A 17,452-nucleotide genomic window follows, 5' to 3' on the forward strand; every position below is an offset into this window, starting at 1 on the left:
TGTTTTGTTCTCTATATGACAAGAAAAGTTTAGTCCAGATGTGACCCATAACAAATTGGAAACAATTTGAATCTAGTCAGTCACATTGGATCTGCAAAGCAAAACTTGTTTTTGCCTGAAATCCACCACATCTGTCAACACCCTAAATCTATTTATTAATGGAGTAACATTTTAAAATGTTATATTTTTGTTATCACAGAGTAGCAATGCTGGGATTTCTCTGTACAACAGAATTTTGACTATGGACAAAATTAAATAATTCGTTTGTTTGTTTTGGAGACAGGGTCTCACTCTGTTGCCCAGGCTAGAGTGCAGTGGTGTGATCTTGGCTCACTACAACTTCAGTGTCCTAGGCTCAAGTGATCCTCCCACCTCAGCCTCCCAAATAGCTGGGACTACAAGCCTACAGGCACTTGCCACCACGCCTGGCTAATTTTTGTATTTTTTTTTGTAGAGACAGATTTTCACCATGTTACCCCCCAGTCTCAAACTCCTGGACTCAAGCGATCCACTCACCTTTGCCTCCCAAAGAGCTGGGATTACAGGTGTGAGCCACCGCACCCTGCTGAAATTAAATAATTCTGATTTTCACCTTAGTATGATTGTAACTGGACATCATGATGGCTGTTTCTATAAGAATCAAAAGAACCTTTGCTTCCTTTGATTCGTATAAAAATCTTGAAGGCATTTTTCCTCTGACACAGCTAGTTGGCTTGAAATCAGCCTGTGTTTTTTCAAAGCTTGGGTTTCCTTCAGTTTTGTCTCTCTGTCAGGTGACGAGTTGAAGTTAATATTACCTTGCTGTCTCACTTTAAGCAGAAAATTCCTCTCCCTTGTCTCATCACATGAAAAGAAAAAAATGCAAAGGAAGTGGCAGTCTTAAATTCTCCAGTACAGTAAGCCAATTCAAAGGGAAAACAATGATAACACTTTGCCATTGGATATTTTTGGTAAAATCGTTTGTTGAAATTCTGTTTCAAAATACCATTTCACATTGTATGACAGAAACCACATTTCTGTTAGCCACAAGGCAAATTAAGGGCTTTTCAGGGGGAAGACAATCAATGTGAATTTTCCATAACAGAGCTTGACTGTGGCAGTCATGGGGTCTGAAAGCACTCTGGGGGTCCAAGAAGAAGGGGCAGTTACCTAAGTAATTCTATTTTTATGAGCACATCCAAGATATGTCAACCTGCACCACACCTCTAGCACCTCTTCTCTGGCACCACTTCTGAGATGACTCTCCTGCTTCCTGGATGTGATCAGGGCTTTTGAAAACTGGCTTTCATATAGTCCGTGGAAGACAGCATTTTAATTACTGCTCTCTGGATAATGTAGTCAGTTACATGAAAAACAAACTTAACCATTGTGGGTTTTTTGGTAATAAAAACATTTGAAAAATCACTTATGGAAAATTCCTAAATTTTCTCTCTGACCTAAAAGTGTTTTTAGGATGAAAGGCTTCCATATATTCTGGTAACCTGGATATCATTGCAAAAGCTGGGAAAATGTGGAAAAGTGTATATCCAACTCCTCAGTGACAAGAAGAAGTTAGTAAATATTCTCATTAGGAAAAGGAAGAAATAATTATAGTCACATCAAGTTGGTTCCCACCTCTGGGCTCTTGCAGTTTCTGTTCCTTCTCCCTCTTATGTTCTTCCTCCCTCTCCAAGCTGGTGTTTTCTCCTCAAATGTCACCTTCTAGGTCTCAGCTCAAATGTCATCTTCTGAGAGAGGCTTTTTTGACCCTCAATCTGATACCTTTTCCTTCATTCCCAATTCTACTGCAAGTCACTCTATCACGTTCCTTGGTTTGAATTTCTTCTTAGCACGTATCATGACCTGGTATGACCTATTTATGTGCTTCTTTTCTGGTTTATCTTTTTCCCTAACTAGAATGTAAATTCCAAAGAGCAGAGGCCTTATCAGTTTTTCTTTTTTTATTGTAGTAACTTGGATGCTAAGAATAGTGCCTGAAATGGCCATGGAAGGAAAATGAGATAGCAAGATTGTCATATTTACAAAAACAAAAGAAGTTAATAGATAGACCTTGTTGAATAGGTTGAGGGAGTAAAACATTCAAAATTTTATTATGGTAGAAACATTGCTACAATTTGTTTGTTGTTATATTTATATTTGGTTGTTATATTTATAATTATTTATCCAAAGGACATGCTAGTTAGGGCTGTGTTTGTCAACATCACAACATTGGGAGCCAAAATGGGGTGCCCTTAGAGGGTTCTTTTCCAGATTCCAGAACACTGGCATCAAAGAGGACATCTCTCCCATACCAGTTTTATCGAGATGTTTTAGCTTCAAGTAATTAAAATCCTGACTCTAATTGGGTCAAAGCATTAAGTCTTGTGGAAGGATGGACTCAGCATTTGTTGATTTAGCAGCTTAAAATGCCATCAAGGACTCACATTCTCTGCATCTCTCTGCTCTACCATCATTGGATGTCATCCCTTCCAGGCAGGACAATGTTTAAGGATGAAGAGAGAATGTTTTCTTTTTTCCCTAGACTTGCCCCAGAAGACTTCCTCCAGGGTCACATGGGCCATAATTAGGTGGCATACCCATTGTTAAACCAATCACTGGTGAGGGAATGAAATTACACAGACAAGTCCATCCCTGAGCTTGGGGGAAAGGCAAGCATCTGAACAAAATGGAGGTTCTTTTGGGAAGGGAGAAGTGGGGAAGCGCTGTATATTTTATCTGCTCTTCCTTGTTTGGAAGCAATAGATAATGATGTTGCTAAAACTTTTTCTCCTAAATTTTGCATTGTTTGGTCTGGTGGGTAAAGACTGCCTCAAGATTCTGGGGATTGAGGTGGATTGGAGACCCATACCTTAATCCAGGCTTAGAGTTGAATTAAGTTCAAGCTTCTGCTCAAGAGCTTCAGGGGGAGCTCCCATTTCAGTGCCCAGCCAGCTTCTACTGACAAAGGGGGAAAGAGAAAGAGGAGACCTGGGCTCCTCTTTTAGCTTTTTGATCCCACCCTCTGTCCTTAGAGAAGTATAAACTATTCTAGAGAACCCATCTCATTTCTGTATGCTTTTTAATTATGTTATCTTGTCCTTTCTTCCCAAAGCATAAGGAAAACGTTTGGGGATAGTTTGGGGCGTTGAGAGAGGAGGAGGTTGAGTTGTCAAAATGGAGGGAAATGGTGCAACCATTTCATTTCCTGTTTGCTTCCTCTATACAATCTGTTTACATCTGACCAAAGTAGCTTTTGCCCTTTTTTTGGAGAGGGAGTTTCACTCTGTCGCCACGCTGGAGCACAGTGGTGCGATCTTGGCTCACAACAACCTCTGCCTCCTGGGTTCGAGTGATTCTCGTGCCTTAGCCTCCTGAGTAGCTGGGACTGCAGGTGCACACCACCACGCCCATCTAATTTTTGGATTTTTAGTAGAGACGGGATTTCACCATGTTGGCCAGGATAGTCTTGATCTCTTGACCTCGTGATCCACCTGCCTCGGCCTTCCAGAGTGGTGGAATTACGGGTGTGAGCGACGGCACCCGTTTTCAGTTTTTAATTTTTTTCAGACAGAGTCTTGTTCTGTCACCCAGGCTGGAGTGCAGTGGCGCGATCTCGGCTCACCGCAACCTCCACCTCCTGGGTTCAAGTGATTCTCCTGCCTCAGCCCCCTGAGTAGCTGGGATTACAGGCGCCCACCACCACGCCTGGCTAATTTTTGTATTTTTGATAGAGATGAGGTTTCACCATATTGACCTGGCTGGTCTCGAGCTGCTGGCCTTGAGATCCACCTGCCTTGGCCTCCCAAAGTGATGGGACTACAGGCGTGAGCCATGACGCCCAGCCACTTTTGCCTTTATATAACTCTACTATTGGAGCCTTTTTAATGTCCCATGACAGAATGAGACTAAAGACAAAATAAATAAGATAATATGAATTCTGATCCAAAATGTTCAAGACTCCTCAGCCTCTATGCCATTACTAATTGCTTACTATATAAGGGTGGTCTAAATGCAAGGAGTATGTCAAGCCAGGAAATGTCATGGAATAGTAGGATTTGTTGTTTTATGATGCATTCTTAATACTTTTTAACATCTTAAATATTTTGTGGTAGATTTCAAAAATGAGGAGGGCTATCCTTGTTTTTTGTTATTTGTTACTTGTACCTTGATAGATCTGTATGACCTGTTAAACAGCCAATTTGGGGCTCTTCTCACTCCTCATTCCATATCTGATCACTGACCTAGTTTTTTCCTTGCCACAGCCACTAACTCAGTCTTGGCCTTTGTCAAAGTACAAACAAATCCTTTTGTTCTTGAATTATTTCCCAATTACTTTGTAAGTGCCTCATTGATAAAAAAGATTGGCTTTTAATCTGTCTCTGATATCTCCAGGTAGCCATTACAAGACTAGACAGAAAGGGGAGGAAAATCAATGTTTTTGATTTCTTGTTGGTATTTTTTTTTCTGCTTTTGGTTTTAGAGTCTAACGTGAAGACATTTTGCTCCAAGAATATCCTAGCCATCCTTGGCTTCTCCTCTATCATAGCTGTGATAGCTTTGCTTGCTGTGGGACTGACTCAGAACAAAGCATTGCCAGAAAACATTAAGGTAAGTCAAATATGTGTGTGCGTTTGTGTGTATGTAAGAGGGGATCTGGGTGGGACAGGGGGAAGAGGGTTACGGTATGTAGAGCATAGGGGAGGAGTTGAGGTTCTAACAGCCCAGGAACAAGTCATTTTCCACTGGATTAGGGGAGTAAAATGGAAATAGATGCTCATTCTAGAAGAGTAAATGCCTTGAATCAATTAGTGGTGGGAAGATAACTGCCTTTATGATTGTTTAGCAAACTCATTAAATTGATACTCTGGCAGAGATTAATGCTTTATTCAGCTCATCCAGATCTGTGTAATACTATGCCAAGATTCTATATTCTAGTATATTTCCACTTCTTCATCATGGGTGAATCACAATACTGCACTCTGTTCTTTTTACTTCATTATTATCACTATCACCAAAACAATACGTTTATTATACAGCTCTGTATAAAGTACTGTGGAAGTCAGAGATTGTGGAGAAGACATGTATCTTATCTCCAGATATAGTAAAGAATCAACAAAATCAATAAAAGCAAATCAGAAAACGTATGTGTATCAAGTATAGTCATTTGAAATGAATTCATGGATAGGCAGATTTCTTGTGATATTTCTACATTTGAACAACTAGTTACTATCATTAAAGATCATTAGGCTCATTAACTTTAATGTATTTCTGTTTTCTTTCCAGTTCATCAAAGTAAAATTTCAGACATGAATATCTCACAAGTACTTTGTAATATGGTCATTATATTTTTTAATCTGTTAATTAAAAAGCATGTGGTAAATAAAAATTTATATTATAGATATACCATTTTACACTTTCACTGAAATTACAGTAAACAAATATATAAGGGCCCAGATGATACCAATATACTAATAAGCATGTATGTATATGTGGGCAGTAATATATCCAAAAGTTAACTTGACCATGGAGGCCTGGGAATACACATGTAGAAGTATATTCTCTTGTATTTGAAGATGTTGAACTGGGAGCCTGGAAGGATGGTTGCATATGCCAGGCCTCTGAAACTTTTGCCATCTACCCAAATCACTGTATAGCAGAGGCGTGGGTGTCACACTGGCATCTTTTTGTCAAGTTCAACCCAGTGGTGCTGTGTACAGCAGTCCCTTTGTCAAGACAGAAAGCTGATACTATCTCATTGTTAAGGGTCTCTTGCCTTTTAATATTGAGTGATGTTGTTTCCTTGGCAAAACTTCACTCACAGTTGAAGTCTCATGACATGTTGGTTCCATTATTTGTTTACCAGTTCCAGAAATACATGATTGCCTTCTTAATTTGACCTTTTTACATGTTCAGTATTCCATCATTGGAGAGGGAGACGCCTAGCAGGCAAAATCCATGACAAACTTGAGTTATGTTCCCAAGAATATGTGTGGTCATGGACGACCTTCCCTCATTCACAGTGGTCTCCTTCAAGTCTGTTGTACTTCTGCATTGTTATATGGGCCTGGCAAAATGGAACAAGGTCTTTGGCGTTCTTTAAATAAAAGGGAGGAGTATTGAAGAGCAGTCATTGGCATCTGAAGTGAATCTTTTTAATAATATCACTGATTTATTTTATATAAAGATCGTTTTATATATGCAAACTAGTCATTTGTTGAGGTTATATAATTTTAGTAAGATTCCTGGCATATATTGGGGGCAAAATATTTCAGAAACTTGTATTCTGGTGATGGCTTTAAACCAGATGTGCTGTCCAATTTGATAGCCACTAGCCACATTCAGCTCTTTACACTTAAGTCAATTAAAATTATATAAAATAAAAAATTCTGTCCCTGTGTTGCACTAGCCACATTTCAAGTGCTCAATAGCCACACATGGCTGGTGGCTACTGTATTGGACAATACAGATATAGAATATTTCCATTGCTGTAGAAAGTTCTACTAGGCATTGCCACTTTAAAGCATACTCTTGAATGATAACTCTGAAGTCGTTCAAAACCAAGTTTAATGAATAAGGTGTATGATAAAACATTTTATAAAATCTAGAATAAGAAACAAAAAAACTTTTTTTCTTGCATGGTTTGTACACTAGTACCAGGATCATCCCAAATATCATGGGCTACTAAACTGGTTTGAGTAGTTTATTGAAATAAATATATTTGCTTCCAAAAATGACCATTTAAAAGATAACACTTATTTGGATATTTGTACTGACACATGTGTTTTTTTTGTTTGTTTGCTTTTTGTTTGAGTGTTTTTTTTTTTTTTTTTTTGAGACGGAGTCTCACTCTGTCACCCAGGCTCGAGTGCAGTGACGCAATCTCAGTTCACTGCAAGCTCCGCCTCCCGGGTTCACGCCATTCTCCTGCCTCAGCCTCCCGAGTACTGGGACTACAGGTACCTGCTACCATGCTCGGCTAAGTTTTTGCATTTTTAGTAGAGATGGGGTTTCACCGTGTTAACCAGGATGGTCTTGACCTCCTGACCTTGTGATCCACCCGCCTCAGCCTCCCAAAGTGCTGGGATTACAGGCGTGAGCCCCCGTGCCCAGCCGATACATGTGTTTTAAGAACACACAATGACATGACTTTCTGACCATACCTCATTCAGCAGTTCTTCATTCATTTTATATAAATTTATGCATTGACAATTATTTATTACACCCCAGCCTGGCTGACAGAATAAGACTCTGTCTCAAAAAAAGTAAAATAAAAAATATTCATTGTCTGTGTTAGGCACTGGGCTACACAATAAGGAAAGCCGGTATATAGATGTGACTGAGCTTACCATCTGGGGACGCAAACGTATTTAATAACAAATTATTAATTGTAATTGTGATAAATTGCCACCAAATGAAAGTTTTGGGATCAGGCAAGTCTCCCCTGAAAAAATGATATTAGAATGATATCTGAGGAATGATTAGAAGTTAGCTGGGAAAGACATAGGTAAAGGGTAGTCCAGGCAGGGCCGAGCACAGTGGCTCACGCCTGTAATCGCAGCAGTTTGGCAGGCCAAGGTTGATGGATTGCCTGAGCTCAGGAGTTTGAGACCATCCTGGGCAACATGGTGAAACCCCATCTCTACTAAAATACAAAAAATTAGCTGGGTGTGGTGGCACGTACTTGTCATCCCAGCTAGTTGGGAGGCTGAGGCACGAGAATCGCTTGAGCCCCAGAGGCGGAGGTTGCAGTGAGCCAAGATCACGCTACTGCACTCTAGCTTGGGCTACAGAGTTAGACTCCATCTCAAAAAAAAAAAAAAAAAAAAAAAGTATTCCAGGCAGAAGGAAAGCGGATGCAAGAGTCCTGAAACAGGAAGGAGTTGGGTATCTCCTAGGAACTAGTTGGAGAGCAGGAGTGGGCCATGTGTTACATAAAGATTGGGAGGTAGGTGGTGCAGGCCCTGCAAGACAGGTTGAGGATTTCAGTTTTAATCCTAAGAGTAGTGGGAAGCTAGTGGTATGATCAGATTTGTTTTTGCAAAGATCACTCTGATTTCAATGAATTAGAGGGGGATGAGATGTAGGAGGATACCAGGAGGAGGCTACAAGAAAAATTTGGAAGGATGGGGAGGCTTTGGGTGTAATTTTTGAAGAATTGTTTTGAGTATTGGAAAGCCAATGGGAAATGTCAAGAAAGCAGTTGGATAATCAGATTTGGACCTTTCTTTTCTGAGCAAATGTCTACTGCCGTGCTCAACAAAAATATAAAACAAGCCAAATTTTAAATTTTCAAAGAGCCACATTTTAGAAAGTAGAATAAAAGAGGTGAAAGTAATTTTAATAATATATTTTATGTAGCCCAATGTATCCAAAATATTATTTCAACATTTCATCAAAATAAAGAATTGTTGGCTGGGTGTGTTGGCTCACACTTGTAATCCCAGCACTTTGGGAGGCAGAGGCGGGTGGATCACCAAGTCAGGAGTTCAAGACCAGCCTGGCCAACATAGTGAAATCCTGTCTCTACTAAAAATACAAAAAACATTAGCTGGGCGTGGCGGTGGGCACCTGTAGTCCCAACTACTTGGGAGGCTGAGGCAGGAGAATCACTTGAAACTGGGAGGCAAAGGTTGCAGTGAGCCTAGATCACGCCACTACACTCCAGCCTGGGTGACACAGCAAGACTCTGTCTCAAAAAAAAAAAAAAAAAATTGGTTTTGTTGTTTGTTTGTTTGTTTTTTGAGACAGAGGAGTTTCACTCTGTAGCTCAGGCTGAAGTGCAGTGGTGTGATCTCGGCTCACAACAACTTCCGCCTCCCAGGTTCAAGCAATTCTCCTGCCTCAGCCTCCTGAGTAGCTGGGACTACAGGCGCATGCCACCACACCCAGCTAATTTTTGTATTTAGTAGAGACAGGGGTTTCACCATGTTGGCCAGGATGGTCTTGATCTCTTGACCTCTTGATCCACCCACCTCGGCCTCCCAGAGTGTTGGGATTACAGGCGTGAGTCACCACCATGCCCAGCCAAAAAAAAATTGTTAATGAGATACATTCTTTTTTCATACTATCTTCAAATTTTAACTTATGGTGTATCTCAATTCCAACTAGTCACATTTCAAGTGCTCAATTGCCAGCTATTTGTTACCCTGGTTAGATAGCACAGGCCTAGATTAAAGCTATGTCTCTGATGGCATTGACTGACTGAAGTCTTAGAAATGGACGAGGTCATCTAGGAAGGGGTTATAAAATGAGAAGAGAGTCAAGGTCCAAGTCCTGAGAATCTCTATCATTTAAAGTAGGGGTCCCCAACCCCCAGGCCATGGACCAGTACAGCAGGAGGTAAGCAGCAGGTGAGCAAGCAAAGCTTCATCTGTATTTACAGTTGCTCCCCATCGCCTGCTTTACTGTCTGAGCTCCATCTCCTGTCAGATCAGTGGCAGCATTAGATTCTCATAGGACCGCAAACCATATTGTAAACTGCACGTATGTAGGATCGGGATTGCGTGCTCCTTGTGAGAATCTAATGCCGGATGATCTGTCACTGTCTCCCATCAACCGCATATGGGACTGTCTAGTTGCAGGAAAACAAGCTCAGGGATCCTATTGATTCTACATTATGGGGAGTTGTATAATTATTTCATTATATGTTACAATGTAATAAAAATAGAAATAAAGTGCACAATAAGTGTAATGCACTTGAATCATCCCGAAACCATTGCCCCCTTCTCTCCACCTCTGGGTCTGTGGAAAAATTGTCCTCCGAGAAACTGGTCCCTGGTGCCAAACAGGTTGGGGACCACTGATTTAAAGGGTGAATAGGGAAGGAATTCCTCCTAAAACATAATGATAATATTATTTAGTGCTTTGCAGTTATAAATCATTTCCACATGCATTTCCATTTTTTCTTCCCATGAATGCTGTGAAGAATGGAAGGTTATCTCCCTTTTGTTTTTTTTTTTTTGAGACGGAGTTTTGCTCTTGTTGCCCAGGCTGGAGCTCAGTGGTGCGATCTCGGCTCACCACAATCTCTGCCTCCTGGGTTCAAGCGATTCTCCTGCCTCAGCCTCCCGAGTAGCTAGGATTATAGGCGTGTGCCACTATGCTCGGCTAATTTTTGTATTTTTAGTAGAGACGGGGTTTCTCCATGTTGGTCAGGCTGGTCTTGAATTCCCGACCTCAGTTGATCCACCCGCCTCGGCCTCCCGAAGTGCTGGGATTACAGGCGTGAGCCACGGTGCCCAGCCATCCCCGTTTCATTATTTATTTATTTATTTTTAAATTATATTTTAGGTTATAGGGTACATGTGCACAATGTGCAGGTTTGTTGCATATGTATACATGTGCCATGTTGGTGTGCTGCACCCATTAACTCGTCATTTACATTAGGTGTATCTCCTAATGCTATCCCTCCCTCCTCCCCCGACCCCACCACAGGCCCCGGTGTGTGGTGTTCCCCACCCTGTGTCCAAGTGTTCTCATTGTTCAGTTGCCACCTATGAGTGAGAACATGTGGTGTTTGGTTTTCTGTCTTTGCGATAGTTTGCTCAGAATGATGGTTTCCAGCTGCATCCATGTCCCTACAAAGGACATGAACTCCTCTATTTTATGACTGTATAGTATTCCATGTTGTAAATGTGCCACATTTCTTAATCCAGTCTATCATTGATGGACATTTGGGTTGGTTCCAAGTCTTTGCTATTGTGAATAGTGCCGCAATAAACATACGTGTGCATGTGTCTTTATAGCAGCATGATTTATAATCCTTTGGCTATATACCCAGTAATGGCCATCCCCATTGTATAGATAACAAAATCAAAGCCTTAGATGTTCTCTCACCCAAGGCAGAGGGGGAGCTAAAACTAGAATTCAGTTTTCTGATCCAAAGACTAATGTTCTTTTCATTTGTCTTAATGAGTTTTTCCAAACAACACATCCTAGTAACAGAAATTGCATGCAGGATGTTTATTTTGGGAAGTGATTCCAAGGAAACAAGGAAGAAGGGAAAGAGAGGAGCAAATTACCATGTTGGGCAACTGAGGCTTGATCCTCCCAGGGACCCTCTGAAGAGCTGTGGAGAGTGAACTTTAGAATTGTCTGCCCTGGGCATTTATCCCCTGGTTCTCATCACCTGTTGGTCAAGGGTTGCTCCCATCCGGTGTTGAGTCCCTGTCACTTCCAGGTTTGCACGTGTGTCAGAGGGGCCATGTGGGTACCACAGGTGACAACCTAGGCAGCAGGAGAGAAGTTCCTGGGCAAAAATAGAGAGATAAGGAGATACTGCTGGGGCTGGAGTAAAAAGTTGGCCAAGATGTAAAATGGCCACAAGAAGTATCTGAAGTATCATTGCACCTCCTGCTTTTTGTGGAGGTGAGGGTTCTTTGTACACATAATTTCAGTACAATAGAAATATATTCATACAGAGACAGTGCTGTGGAAGCCCAGAGAAAAAAGCCGCTAGTTGTGCCTGATTACATGGAGACTTCACAGAGAAGGTAGCCTTGGAGCTGAGTCTTGAGTACTATGGCTTGAATGTTTGATCCCTCCAAAACTCATGTTGAAACTTAATCCCCAGTATAATAGTATTAAGAGGCAGGGCCTTTAAGAGGTGGTGGATCATGAGGGCTCTGACCTTATGAATAGATTAATCCATTCATGGATAAATGGATTGAGTTATCACAAGGGTGGGTTAGTTAGCATTAGGGATCAGCAGCTCAGTATGGTTAGATTGTTGAATATGGGGGCAGGAAGGAGTGGTGGAAGAGGAGGTCCAAGTCTGAACTTAGTATTTCTGGCTTAAAAGTGGGCATCTCATCCATTAAACTGCAGTGGTGTTCAAGCTTGGATCCATATTAGAAGCACCTGGGGAGCTTTTCAAAAATATGGCTGGGCCCCATCTCAGGTCAATTAAACCATCTTTGGAGGTTAAAGTTAAATAAAAAGTATTCAAAATATTGTAGATCACTGGGCGCGGTGGCCCATGCCTGTAATCCCAGCACTTTGGGAGGCTGAGGTGGGCAAATCACTTGAGGTCAGGAGTTCAAGACCAGCCTGGCCAATATGGTGAAACCCATGTCTTTAGTAAAAATACAAAAATTAGCCGGGCGTGTTGTCAGGTGCCTGTAATCCCAGCTACTCAGGAGGCTGAGGCAGGAGAATCACTTGAACCCAGGAGGCAGAGGTTGCAGTGAGCCGAGATCACACCACTGCACTCCAGCCTGGGCGACAGAGCGAGACTCTGTCTCAAAAAACGAAACAAAATGAAACAAAAAAGCCCAGGGACTGATATGTTTTAAAATCTTCCATGTGATTCTAATGAGTAGTTTTTATTGAAGACCACTGCTTTGAAGGGTTTCATACAAGGAAATGATGCCCAGATTTGTGTTTCCAAGATTCCTTTTGGCTGCAGAGCAGATTAGAGGAGGAGAGACCAGTTAGCATGCTCCTGCCATGGTCTAGGCAAGGCAGGTGAGGCCAGAATTAAGGCATTGTCTGTGGGGTGAGGGGAGGGGATAATGTGAAAGACACTTGGGTTGACCAGATCTTCATGACAAAATTCCTTTGAGGACCTTTTAAAATTAAGATGGAACAGGTACCTTGGGACAGTAAATGCTGAGAGAAAACTCCGAATGCCTCTGTTTAAAGAGAGTGGTGGCCACAAGCCTCTCTTGGTGCAACTTCATACATAGAAAGACTTTCAGCTGTCCTGTACTCACTTCCTCTTTAATTTGTTATCCCTGTCCTCTTGCAGGGATCATTATTCTGCCTGCCTAGAGTACAACACAACATGGGCCATGGACTCACACTGCCTTGGATTTGAATCTTCGCTCTGCTCTTAGGGTCATAGGAGTTAACCTCTCTAAGCCTTAGTTTCTCCACTTGTATGATGGAGCTGATGATTCTTCTCTTGTAAGATTACTGTGAGAATTCAGTGAGATAAGGTACATGCAAATGTGAGTGCAGAACAGAAGGCCTGCCCACTGCAGACACTCAGTGATTGATAACTCATGTCTTATCATTTTTGCAGCTTACCTGCCTTAGTGACAAATTGAGTTATCTTTATTTTATTCCTACTGTTCCCCCTTTGACTTGCCCTTGTGTAGTCCATTTCAGGTCAGCCCACCTATGCTGATGATCCAGCCTTGTCATCTTCCTGCCTGACCTAGTTTGGGTTTAGCCCTGCTGGGGAGGTGGTGGCCTCATGCCTGGGCCACATGTGGCATAACACAGCAAGAACTCTTTATTGTTCTGATATGTTTACTTGCCCAGCTACCTAAAAGGTTATAAGCACATTGAGGACAGGGAATGGATTTCATTTGTCTTTGTGTGCATTTTATTTATTCATTGACTCCATTCATCCATTTAACAAGTAGTCATTGAACATCAACTCTATTGTAGGCCCTGGCATATATTAGTGAGCAAGATGGGCAAAGTTATTATACCCTTGTTGAACTTATAGTCTAATGAGGGAGATAATCATTAATCAAATAATCATAAAATAGATGTTAAATTACAGCCAGCACAACTGATTTGGATAGTTGCTCCAGAGAAATTTGCTGACTGAATAGAGTAAGCACCTTGAACAGATAAAACTGCTCCCTCCTTGTATGTGAAGAGCCCAGGACCAGCCTGGTAGCCAGGCAATGTCAGTGTGGGAAAGAGACCTCTGTCTCAGAGTTCTCTAGAGATCCTAGTTGCCCACTCTTACCCTCAGAGACTTCTCAGTTTGAACCTCCAGAGTGCAGGGCCTCAGAAGCTACATGTGTTAGCAGGCATCCTGGGGAATTCTCATGCCACTGAAGTCTATGAACCACTGCCTGTGAGACACAATGAGAACTTAAAAAAACAAAACAAAACAAAACAAAATATAGCCTTAATGAACAGAAGAGCCATTAGCTGTACCCAAGGCTTCCCCTGGGAAAGTACCTTTGTTCTGGTGGACCTAGGTGGGGAGGTAGCTTTGACGTCTGCTTGGTTCCCCACTTCCTTGTCTACTCATCACTGAACAGTGGCAGTTAGTGATTGTCAGATATTCCTTTTAGCACAAACATTCCACATTTTGGCACACACTGAGTCTCTGTCACACAAGCACCAGACTGACCCAATACCAAACAACTACCCTTCATTAAACGCTGCCTCTTCTGTGAATGCAGGCTTGGGGACCAGACCACTTTGATTTTAATTCCAGATATGCTACTTTCCTAGTTGAGACTTTGGGCAAAAAAATTCTCTCTATGCCTCCCCTTCTGTGTAAAAGCAAGATAGTAATAGTACCTACTTAGAAGATGGTTGTGAGAATTAAATGGAATAATACAAGTGACTTAATTGTCAGAGTGATGAGCACATCAGAGGTCCTCAATGGAGACTACCTGCTTTAATGAAGAGATGTCCTGTGGAAGGTCCTTAGCTATTAGTGTGTCATGGTCACTGAGCCAGTACTCTGCAGGATTTCCAACTTCTGTTAAAGGGTAATGACCTTTCTTCATGCATCTGCTTTTTAAAAGTGCTGTTCTTAGATAAAGCATTTGTGATTTTATCTTTTTATGGAGCCTTTGGAAAGATTTGCTCTGATTTCCAACCTCAAATACTCTTGGAAAATATTTGTATTATTTTTACTCTATTGGATTTTAATGTGTGTTTTAAAAAGCAACATCTGCAGATAGATGGTGGTTGCACAACAATGTGAATATCCTTAATACCATAAACCTGCACTTAAAAATAGTTACATGGTAACTTTTATGTTATGTATGTTTTACAGCAATTTAAAAATAAAACAATAACAGAACTGTGGTTTGTATTAAAGATCTAGTAACTCTAATTAAAGAAAAAGGAAAGGAAGAAAATGGTCTCTAAATGTTTATAGGCCCTGCTAGCATCTCTGCTGTCTGGTTTGTTTATAGAGTACTAGAGTCTTACTCAAAATTATAAGCTTTGTATATAAACCCAAGCTCACTGAGACAGACTGATGAGGCTGCTGAAGTTACCATTAAAGCTACAGGAACTTTTAAGAAAGTTTTTGAAGACACACTGCGTCTGAAGGGACCATGAGAAGTTAATGATCACACTTGTCTGTGTTACCAGATGTCTTAGTCTGTTTTGTGTGGCTGTAACAGAATGCGACAAACTTGGTAATTTATCAATATAAAGAACAGAAATTAATTTTCTCACAGTTCTGGAGGCCAAGAAGCCCAAGATCAAGGTGCTGGCAGGCTTGGTGTCTGGTAAGGGCCTGGTCTCTGCTTCCAAGATGATGCCTTGAACTCTGCATCCTCTGGAGGGAGGAATGCTGTTCCTCACATGGCAAAAGACGAGGAGATAGCAAACTCACTCCCCAAACCCCATTTAACTGTGGCATTAATCCATTTAAGAGGGCAGAGCACTTGAATACCTAAATACCTCCCACTAGAGCTCACCTACTGATGCTGATGCATTGGTGATGAAGTTTTCAACACATGAGTTTTGGAGGGGAAAACAGTCAAACCATAGCATCTGTCTTATGGGCTTTTTGGGGAAGGTGTAGGACAACTCCAATGGTACTACTTTATATTAGACAATGAAAATTAACCTCTTTTAGGGCTGGAAGGAATTTAGGAACCATCCAGTTCCAACCCCCTCATTTATCCATTTGATTCAATAATTATCTGTTGAATTCTTTCTTTGTGCCTAATGTATAGTAGGATATACCGCCATGGATGCTGTATATACTGTGGTAAACAAAGTAGACCTGCCCTCATGTAGCTTACAAGCTAATAAGAAAGATAGATATTAATCAAATAGCTGCATAAATATGTAATTATACCATGTGACCAGTACTGTCTTTAGAGGGAAAATACAGGCATTCTGATCAGGAGGGTAGGATCTAAACTCAGGAGGTCAGAGAAGGCTGAGATGTCAAATGAAGGGCTTTCTGGGTAAAGGCCCTGGAGCAGAAGCCATGAGACCTATGGGCAACTGCAAGCAGGCCAGTTCCACCATTTTCTGAATGAGAAGAGGGTGAAATATTCTACTTCTGTGGAGCCAGGAAGCAGGCTGACTGATGCTCTAGTTTCTCTTTCTTTCTGCTTCTAAAGAGACTTACCCAGAAGCCTGGAACTATATGACATTTGTGTAGGTAGAATTGTTTCCATCCTAAGGAGAGATCTGCCCTACTTCTATGTGGCCTCCAGTCTCAGTGAGCTTAGGGTCTGTTGTGCCTACATTTCCAGGTCTTCACCAAGGCCCCTGCATTGGTGTTTCTATGAACCAAGCAAGGTCACTTCTACTGTTCCACTTTCTGGACCACCACTTCTGTTCATGCAACCTAGCTCGTGAAGATCATAACCGATCTTCATTCGGTTATGATCTTCATGAGCTAGGTTGATCATGCATTATGTGCATAATCAAAAGCCAGCTTAGAACAAAATTGTATGCGCAGTAAAATTACAACTGTATAAAAATAATATACAACTTTAAAAATTTTAAAATTTAAATTATTTTTAGACTCATGGGGCACATGCACAGATTTGTTTCATGGGTATATTGCATGATGCTGAGGTTTGGGCTTCTAATGATCCTGTCACCCAAGTAGTGAACACAGAACCTGATAGGTAGTTTTTCAACCTTTGACCTCCTCCCTACCTCCCCTCTTTCGGAATCCCCAATGTTTATTGTTCCCGTCTTTGTGTTCATGTGTAACCAACGTTTAGCTTCCACTTATAAGAATATGCAGTATTTGGTTTTCTGTTCCTGTGTTAATTCGCTTAGGGTAATGGCCTCCAGCTGCATTCATGTTGCTGCAAAAGACATGATTTCATTCTTTTTTATGGCTGTATAGTATTCCATGGTGCATATGTACCATGTTTCCTTTATACAATTCATCATTGATGGACTCCTGAGTTGATTCCATGTCTTTGCTATTATGAATAGTACCGTGATAAATTTACAAATGCAAGTGTCTTTTTGGTAGAATAATTTGTTTTCCTTTGGGTATATACCTAGTAATGGAATTGCTGGGTCAAATAGCAATTCTATTTTTAGTTCTTTGAGAAATCTCTAACCTTCTTTTCACGCGGCTGAATAAATTTGCATTCCCACCAACAGTGTGTAAGCATTCCCTTGTATGCACAATCTTGCCAGCATCTATTATTTTCTAACTTCTTAATAGCCATTCTGACTGGTATAAAATGGTATCTCATTGTGGTTTTAACATTCATGTCTCTGATGACCAGTGATGATGAACATTTTTTCAAAAGTGTATTGGTCACTTGTATGTCTTCTCTTGAGAAGTGTTTATTTATGTCTTTGGCCCACTTTTTAATGGGGTTATTTATTTTTTTCTTGTTGAGTTGTTTGAGTTCCTTATAGATTCTGAATATTAGTCCTTTGTTGGATACACAGTTGGAAAATATTTTCTCCCATTCTGTAGGTTGTGTGTTTACTCTGTCACTGGTTTCTTTTGCTGTGCAGAAGCTCTTTAGTTTAATTAGGTCCCAATTGT

General features: G+C 41.1%; 1 protein-coding gene across 5 annotated transcripts in view; it reads left to right on the forward strand.

Moving 5' to 3' along the window:
• The window catches only part of ENTPD1 (ectonucleoside triphosphate diphosphohydrolase 1), a 114,356-nt gene that overhangs the window by 66,705 nt on the left and 30,199 nt on the right, over positions 1-17,452 (forward strand). For 4 of the 5 annotated variants that reach the window (XM_025396601.1, XM_025396600.1, XM_025396603.1 and 1 more), the window contains exon 2: positions 4,460-4,587. The exons of the other annotated variant lie outside the window; for it this stretch is intronic. In XM_025396601.1, the coding sequence (XP_025252386.1) occupies positions 4,460-4,587 (128 nt within the window). The remainder of the gene's footprint in view (positions 1-4,459; positions 4,588-17,452) is intronic. 5 annotated transcript variants of the gene reach the window in all.

This window comes from Theropithecus gelada, chromosome 9, assembly GCF_003255815.1.
Source record: "Theropithecus gelada isolate Dixy chromosome 9, Tgel_1.0, whole genome shotgun sequence".
NCBI classification, from domain to species: Eukaryota; Metazoa; Chordata; class Mammalia; order Primates; family Cercopithecidae; genus Theropithecus; species Theropithecus gelada.